The sequence below is a fragment of the Triticum dicoccoides genome, chromosome 7A (genome assembly GCF_002162155.2).
Source record: "Triticum dicoccoides isolate Atlit2015 ecotype Zavitan chromosome 7A, WEW_v2.0, whole genome shotgun sequence".
Lineage (NCBI taxonomy): Eukaryota > Viridiplantae > Streptophyta > Magnoliopsida > Poales > Poaceae > Triticum > Triticum dicoccoides.
This window is the reverse complement of record NC_041392.1, coordinates 84,478,944-84,487,627: the sequence shown is the minus strand read 5'-3', so window position 1 is coordinate 84,487,627 and position 8,684 is coordinate 84,478,944. Positions and strand designations below refer to the sequence as shown.

The following is an 8,684-nucleotide window of genomic DNA, read 5'->3' as shown; positions in this document are numbered from 1 at the left end:
GTGCCTCAGGATTCACTTTCCCGGACAATTCCACGGACTGAGTCAGGGACTCCTTTCTCTTGCCTCCTGCCCTCCTGTCATCGCAGGGCACTCGCAGCGGCAAGACCGGCTATTCTATTGCTCTGGTTTTCCCTGCTATTTTCCCCCTCTATCAACTATTTAAATATGAATTCCAGTGCAATAATGATGAAAGAAAATGTCAAAGATAATTTCAAAAGGTTTTAAGTGTTGACCGAGCATTCACAGACGATCTCTTGCAAACACTTTGTCCGCTCAACGTTCAAACGGCTCTTGCCATATCTTATACCAAATCCAACCTCCCAAGAATACAAGTTATAGAAATCGTATGTTTCTCCAAGGGAATCAAAACTCATTCCAATCTCTGGCTTTATTACATTGTCCGATGGTTTATCAGCGTATCTCCTTATTATTTCCTCTAAAGGAGTGACTCTACCAGCACAGAGTTGGGCCCAATTCGTAACCTGAAATTAAAATGCACTGCTTTTTCAAATGCCTTGAACTTATGTACAATGCCAACAGGGGATGGGCAAGACTTCTTTTTTGTTCTTAGCTCATCGAATGACATGATAGGCTATACAGGTTAATTCCGCACAATGGGCAACAATTTTTAGGTGCCTTCAGTACGAATGCCACTCAAAAATATCTCATAATGGGCAATATTTTTTTCGTAGTAATTTGCAATTAATAACAGTAGTGATTACCACATGGTCCAAGTGGTAAGCAACCTAAAAAAAAATTAACAGTAGTGATTGCACGTATACCTTCTTCTCCATCCCGGTGCCTCCGGGTTCACTGTACTGGTGGACTCGGCCGACTGGGTCGGCGACTGCTTCCTCTTTCCAGTGCATTTATTTCGCTCAGAAGAATCACCGAGGTAGAGTTCTGTTGTGTTACTGGGCACGGGCTGGCCGACAAATCAAAATGTAGAATTCTGCTGGTCATTCACTTGCATTAACTTTTGGATTAACAATGTAGAGTTCTTTGTGTTACCGGGTTCGGGATGGCCAACAAATCAAAATGACCAGCTGCCCGCTAAGGTATTGTTTCACTTACAAGTCGTACTCTCAAATTCAAGTTTATTTCTCATACAAAATTGTTCTTTTCTATTTTCAAGACTTGGTTAGCCAATCAAGTCATGCACAAGAGAAACACTTTTGAATAGCTCTATATAAACTTTGCTTCTGAGGATTGCTCTACAAAACAATTACCTTCGGATGTAATACTTCCCCTTGAGATGTAGTATTCACCTTACTATTCCTTTTGATGTTAGATGTGTAACTGTTCTACTGTCAAGAAAGATATTGATTAGTTGCTGGTAAGTTTTTCACAGTTTAGTTTTCCAGTTAAATGTGGTCTTGGGCACTGAATTTGAAAGGATTTTTCGCCAATTTGTGATTTCACCTACACTTGTGTAATTAAAAAGGAGAGAAGATGTATAGATGAAGCTGGATAGCTCGTATACTTTCAATTTCAGTACGTGCATATGTCAATACGTGGATAAGTGAGAGCTGGTTAGCTAGTACTGTACATAGATAGAAGCAAGCAACTAGAATCACCTTTGTCCGTTGAGATGCATCGAGCTCACGCCTTCTTCAAGTGTGACCCAAAGACCTCCCGCGACATCTCGCCACCGGCCACGGCCGCGCCCGCCCACTGGGTGCACGCGCTGTGGTTCCACCTTCTACGAGGGAGCGGGTCGGCCACAGCCTTGGACGCGTCGGATGCGGGCGGTGCTAGCCGCGACGGCCCCCGTTTTCCCACCGGCCAAGGATACAGCCCCGTGCGGCGTAGCGCGGCTGAAGCGAGCGGAGCTATGCACGGACCCCATCTTGCCTTCAGTCAAGACCACTGCCCCACGCGGCGCAGCAGGCCGGAGGTGGGCGGCGCTAGCCGCGACAGCTTCCGTCTGGCCGCCAGCTACGGCGCCGAGCGGCGGACCTCACCTCGTCGGAATCATCTTTCACGGAGCTGTACAAGGAGAGGCTATGGAGTGTGGAACAGCAGCAGTCTGCTGGATAAGGCAAGGCAAAAAGATATTCTGTAAATTAGGAAAAAAGATGTGGTCGTTTGAGTGATGGGGTCCGTCAGGACACGTCTTGGCCGCTGGTTGGCCCTGCAACAAACGACGCGATTACGTTTCTCATCCTTGGGCGGCTAAATTTCATGTTTTGACCCTTTTTCCAAACCTATTCAAGATATGACCCTAGTTTAGAATTTTTTTAAGATCTGACCCTTTTGCTACCGCGAGGGACCATGACGGTAGGGTATAATAGCCTACCGTCAAGGACCCTGGCGGTAGGGTTGCATGCCCTACCGCCAAAACCCCCCTAAGTATTGAACACAGTGTGTGCTTGTGCCTACTGCCAAGCACCTTGACGGTAAGATTGTGCAGGCTACCGCCAGCCCGTTTGGCGGTAGAGATGTTTCCTACCGCCAAAGTCCCTGGCGGTAGGCTGTTAGACCCTACCATCATGGACTCTGGCGGTAGCAAAAATGGTCAGATCTCGAAAAAATTTCAACTTAGGGTCAGATCTTGAATAGGTTTCGAAAAAGGGTCAAAACATGAAATTTTGCCTCCTTGGGTCAGGTTCTCCTGACGGACGGCTCGGCTCGTCAGCGCAAAAAGACGAGCCGGGCACTGGCGTACATCACTGTTCATCCTCGTATACCATCAGTCGACGTCAATTTCTTCCACCCGTATTTTCTGCCATGGACTAAGATAACATGTTCAGATGCCGCCCATCACAGTAGCACCGCTCTCCTTAAACACTCTTATATTTTTTACAGAGGGAGTACAACCGTTGTAGCCCTGCCTTGTTCGAGTCAAGGTCGAGCCCAGGTCCTTGTGGTTAAGAGCCCCAATTCTATAACATCAAATTTTCCCCTTGCAATACATTAATGCACTAATCTTTTGTGTATTTGCAAAAAGAGTACAAGACATGTATATGCATCTGCCGATGCTACCAAATAACATGGCTATCGTTTTTATATGATTGCGTTATGTCATGGCCGCCTAGGTGATATCTTTGTTGGCAATTATTCTAAACGTTGTGGAAAACATTGGGGCTCTTATGGTCCTTGAGGTAAACTGCTTTCGGGATAGACACTGTTAAGTGTATGAATAACGGTTGTCTTGTGTTTCATTAATTTATTTTGCTTTAAGTTTTCATATATGCTTGTCTCATGATTAATCCAAATAATATAATTATGTGGGTATAACACTTTCTCAAACAAACAAGCTCCATTATTACACATCATATCCAAGACATTACATAGACACCAACAAACAGATGGGTTGACACAGATTATGGACTGGATATCCACCGTGCGAGAAACCCACATGATATTTTGAATGAAAGATAGAAAGAGGGTATGCTAACGCATACTCTAATGACACAGGCAGACCACAACAACGATCCATCACACTACAAGCAAAATGCAAACACATTTTCCCATCAAATTACTGACATTGGCGCTAGTCTTTCAACGGACGAGATACACCTCAAGCCTGCAGCGAAAAGTGAAACCATAGCTAGTGTCATGTCAAGCATTTGTATATAAAGCTTCATTACTTGATATGCAACACCCTATAAACTAATTGCACAAAACATTCAACAAGCATTTGATTTAGTTAAATATGGCCAATGTCGTTAAAACAGAACCTCCGTTAATGCATCTGCACTTGAATGTCCACAAATATCTTAATGTAATGCGGTTTCGGTAGGATAATATGTACGGTACAATCCATTTCCCTTCAACGAATAGAGCACAAGAATTTGAATATAAACTTAATTATAATATTGTACTTACAGCTTGTGTAATATCCCTTGTGAAGCGTACACGAATATTGAGTTCTTTAATACCATCTTCAAAAGTAGAGGCCGGATGATTTGTGAAACTTATTATACCCTGTGCCATAATGAATTGACCAGTTCCACCGACAATAGACCACTGCCCACTTTCCAAACCTGCGGTTATACCCATCACTTGAAGGGTGGACCCCGCAAACCTGTTTCATGTTCAAAATAGAAAGTTCCGTTATAGGGTCAGAAGTGCATGTAGAGTTTGACAAATGCACACTTATTAATATGTGTCTATACACTAGTAAGGTGTGTGAAATCCTTGGCTACAAATATAGTACAGGTAAGGACATAAATTTAATGTTGCAGGCAAAGAACTCATGAAATATACTTAGATATTGAAAAGTAGCAAAACATATTACCTTCCTTGCTGAAACTCTATGTTATGAGTCGTGTACCATCTGTTAGGCTTGGTTAAACCAGCCTGGACATGCACACCTTGTACACGTGCAACAACCGTGTCTTTGGAATTTGTTGTCTCGGTAAGAGTCCAGTCATGGACTATCGTCGTCCCAAACCCAAAAGGAAAACTTGCTTGGAGTAAGGTTTCCTCATTGCGATTTGGGTTGTTTGGCCCGTCGACGAATTGGTGCAAGAACAAGTGCAAGTTAACCTCGGTCATACAAGGGAACTGACATGTCTTAAGAGGTGCAATCTCGTCGATGGGGCTAGAAATAGCAAGGATTTGTGGTAGCACTATAAGTAAACAAACCAAGACACCGAATGGACTAGCCATGGAGACGATTGTGTGCAAGAAGGGCGAAAGAGAACTGAATGGACTAGTTGAATGGTGGGGCAAGTTGTATCTTGTTGTGTTTTGTGAGAGAATAAGAGGGTAGAGGTATCGTATATATAGAATGCTTGGAGTGCTAGTGCCCGCCTCTGGTGGGTTTCTCTTGGGCGTTTAATTAGTTTTGTTTTAGACTTTTTAACACCCTATGCAACTTAGACCTGCAATCCAACTAAGGATCTAACATGACTAGTTTTCCATGTAAGGATTAGGTATGGGTTTTTTTATCCGCATAAGGATGCCTCACAAGCCAACTATCTAAATTCACTATAATTTCTAAATATTGGCAAGTTTATGGTTCTTATGGTTATATAAATGCTTATCTCATCGAAGAATGAACTAACAAGCGATAGTAAATTATACCATATATGTTGAACATAATAATTTGGAATATACATGTGCCACGTTAAGTATTTAGATATGTGCATCTAATAAATAGACAAATTCATGTAGTGTACACTTAAACACAAGGTATATACACCACCTTTGTACAACATACCGATAAAATTGTAAAAGCTATAAATAAATGGGATTTCTATTTTCATGCCCCTCATTGCTTATATCTAGGTGATTTATCCTTTTGATGCACTTAGCAACTTTCAATTGTAACAAAGAGGGAAACATCTATTATAAAAGAAAATTTTATCCGAAAAATAAAAGCTAGTTGGCCAACGGACAATTACAGAAAGTGCAAGATTGCTCGGCATCAACTAATGCAAGCAATGGATATGGATTCATTTTGACTAGCATCTTAATAAGGTATATTCGTCATTTTTAAGTTAATTTAAATGTGTCAAGTCAGATAGTTGGGGTACGCAGATGTATGCCTTAGATACGTCGGTACTTGCCTTGGTTTGCGTACAACCAAAAGACATAATTATATTTCCATGGAGTAGTTGCAGATATATATATTGTAATTATAATATGCAATTAAATCCCTCAGGGGCGGCTAGCTACATGTATATTAATTTAAACTAGATCTAAATTCGATAATTCATCCTGGAGCCCTAGCTCAGCTGCTCCCGGTCAGCAAAAAAATTCAAAACAAAATACTAGAAAAATTCAAAAATTCCAATTTTTCTGTGTGGTAGATAATTTGATGCTTGAGGTCCGCTCCAAATTTCAACTCATTTGGATATCTGAGTAGGTCTCGGCAAAAAAGACAAATCGGATCAAAACAGTTCGTGAACAGTAAACTTTTTCACAGACCCTGATTTTGTCTTTTTTGCACAGACTTGCTCAAATGTCCAAACAAGTTGAATTTTGCAGCGAACCTCACGCATCTAATTATCTACCACACAAAAAAAATTGGAATTTTTTGAATTTTTTTTGAATTTGTTTTGATTCTTTCCATGAGCGCGGGTGCAGCTGAGCCCGGGTGCAGATTCGCCGCACTCAATACTTAATATATGATTCATGTCAGTGGCATATAAAAGAAATCATGACAGGATGTAGTATATGGATGCGTCGGATGCCATTCAACTGTTGTAGCATGCATGTGATAATTCATGTGCGTTCTAGCTAAGATTTGAAACACTCCACATGTCACCGCCACATGCTTGCATGTGCGACCTCAGCTATTAGCTTTGGTGAAAGGTCATGACTATCTACTTGACCCATGCATGTAAGCTTAATATTGACGAAAAGACCTAAGATAGTCAAATTGAAGCCATATTGTTTTGTCTGTTAGTATATGCCGACGGATCTTCTCTTCACGTCGGCATCCATAGGCGAAATAAGTAGCTCTTATTGTATGGATGGACCTGTATGCCATCATATATTATGGGTGTGGACAGTATGTCAAGTGCATCCATGTTATAATCTCTATGGATGCTATATAGATGCGGTGCTTGTATCCTAGTTTCTTATCCATTGGACACATAGATCACAATGCTCAGCCTGTGGTATTTTTTTTAGAAAAGGAGGATGACCCCCGGCCTCTGCATCTGGGAGATCAGCCCGTGGTATAGATAACATGATGTGGATGTGCCATCCAGAGAATATTTCCAAATTATCTGATCTACAGATGTACATTTTATAAATGTTGGTTAATGAAGTCCTTGATGTGGTAATATTATGAATCTTTAGTGGACTTGCTAGTTGTGCACTGCATAATAATATTACTATGGTAAGATCACGTCACATTAATTAAATTAGAGCATGTAGCTATACCAGTTATGAAAAGGTTAAGATCCGTTTAATTAGCTTGCATTTGTGATATTGGTTTTACTTGCAAAGTCTGGCCCAATAGAGAGTAAATTTTGATACGGATCCCCAAACATTAAACCAAGCTGTTGAAAATCCGTTCAATTTTTTTGTGTGGAGGGAAAATCCATTTAATTAACTTTCTACAACAGAGCCACATGCTCTATATTTAATGGATTTAGCAATACAAGAAAACCACCGCTAGAAAATAAAATTGCATCCCGGTCCTTGGATATACAAGTTAAAGTGGTTCTTAACATGTCAGCAACTAGAATGGCGTTTTGGAGGCCGAGCTCTATGGAGCCCTTTATTTTTGAAAAATTCTAATTCAAACTCTTATGTTTCAAAAAATTCAAAAAAATATGCATGCATGTAAGGATGTAACCCACATGTGTGTAAAATATTCATGATGAAATACCTTGAGTTACGACCTGTACAACAAAGACAAATTTATGGCCTGGGAGGACGAATAATATCATGTGTTAAAAAGCCCTAGATTTTTATTTTTTGCACAACCCTTATTTCAACGTATTTTGCCCTGAAAATTTACACACATGTGTGTTATGCCTTCATGTATTTCTGTGTTTTTAGAATTTTTTGAAACATAAAAATATGGATTTTGATGAAATTTGAATGTTTAAATTTGGAGGCCTCATTGGGGCTCGATCACCAAAAGGGATTTCCGGTCAGCAACTTGCATTAGTATTGGAATTTGTGTAATTGCATAGTCTGATGTGTATCTTACTTGCTAATATTCTGATCTAGAATTCCCTAAATAAAGTTCAAATAGAGTACATATCTATCAAAGCTGATGAAGACTGATTAGCTTATGGTAATATAGACGTTTATCACCTCGAACAATGGACTAACCAGAACAGAAGAACATGGAATATATGCGTGTCACCATTAAGCATTGAGATATGTCCATCGAAGAAACAGGATAACCAAATTCACGTACTGTACACTAGAAACATTGTGCAGCTTTTGTGCAACATCTCTCAATAAAGAATGTAAAACCTATGGATGAAACATCTTTAGGGACACCCTCTCGACGCATTTAGAAATCTTCCATTGTAACAAAGTGGGCAACATATATCATATAAGACAATTTATCCATGCAAATAATAGCTAGTTGGCCAATGGGCGATTACAAAAAGTGCAAGATGACTCGACATCTACAAATACAGACAAATGATATGGATTCGTTCATGACTAGCATCTTAGGTCTATTAGTCAATATTAAGCTAACTTACATCTGTCAAGTCAGATAGTTGGTGTACATACTTGGCTTGGTTCGCGTCCAACAAGTTATCAATTAGTGTCAAGAAAAGAAACAAGAAGTATAAATTATATTCCCGAGGGGTGGCCGCAGGTACAGTAATTTAAATTTGATTGTTTGAATTGTCCTCTGTACTTCATATATTATTCATGGTGGTGGCCTATAAAAAATTATGACATGATATGATAGTTAATGTGTGTTCTAGCTAAGATCTGAACAGTCCGCATGTTACCACCACATGCATGTACGTGAGGATTTAGCCATTAGCTGTGACGAAAGGTCATGACAATCTACTACAAGTCCATATATGTTATTGTACAAAAGCGACAACAACGCTGCCATAGATTATTGGAGAACAGTTGCAATATGTACAGGGAGACAAAGACCGAAAGCTAGCCTAAAACATAGGGAAATGAAAAGAAAAGATATGGGTCAACAAACAAACACAGTCCGTCGTCGACCCTCCAAAGAAAATAAAAACTATGGTTGGATTGGAGTCGTGGTGGCTAGGGATGCAAGTAAAGATCGA

General features: G+C 40.3%; 1 protein-coding gene across 1 annotated transcript; it reads right to left on the bottom strand.

The window, feature by feature from the left end:
* Positions 1-3,266: 3,266 nt before the first annotated feature.
* Positions 3,267-4,686, bottom strand: LOC119332621 (dirigent protein 5-like). Its single transcript, XM_037605785.1, has 3 exons — positions 4,244-4,686; positions 3,832-4,030; positions 3,267-3,529 (listed from the first exon to the last, which is right to left on the bottom strand). Exons 1-3 carry the CDS (start codon positions 4,615-4,617, stop codon positions 3,524-3,526), a joined length of 579 nt encoding a protein of 192 aa, XP_037461682.1. The 5' UTR covers positions 4,618-4,686; the 3' UTR covers positions 3,267-3,523.
* Positions 4,687-8,684: the final 3,998 nt, after the last annotated feature.

Excerpts from the sequence above, each read along its gene's own strand:
- LOC119332621 (XM_037605785.1), bottom strand. The coding sequence starts at position 4,617 with ATGGCTAGTCCATTCGGTGTCTTGGTTTGTTTACTTATAGTGCTACCA. Across the intron at positions 4,031-4,243 it reads ATAGAGTTTCAGCAAGGAAG|GTTTGCGGGGTCCACCCTTC; the intron begins GTAATATGTTTT and ends AACATGAAACAG.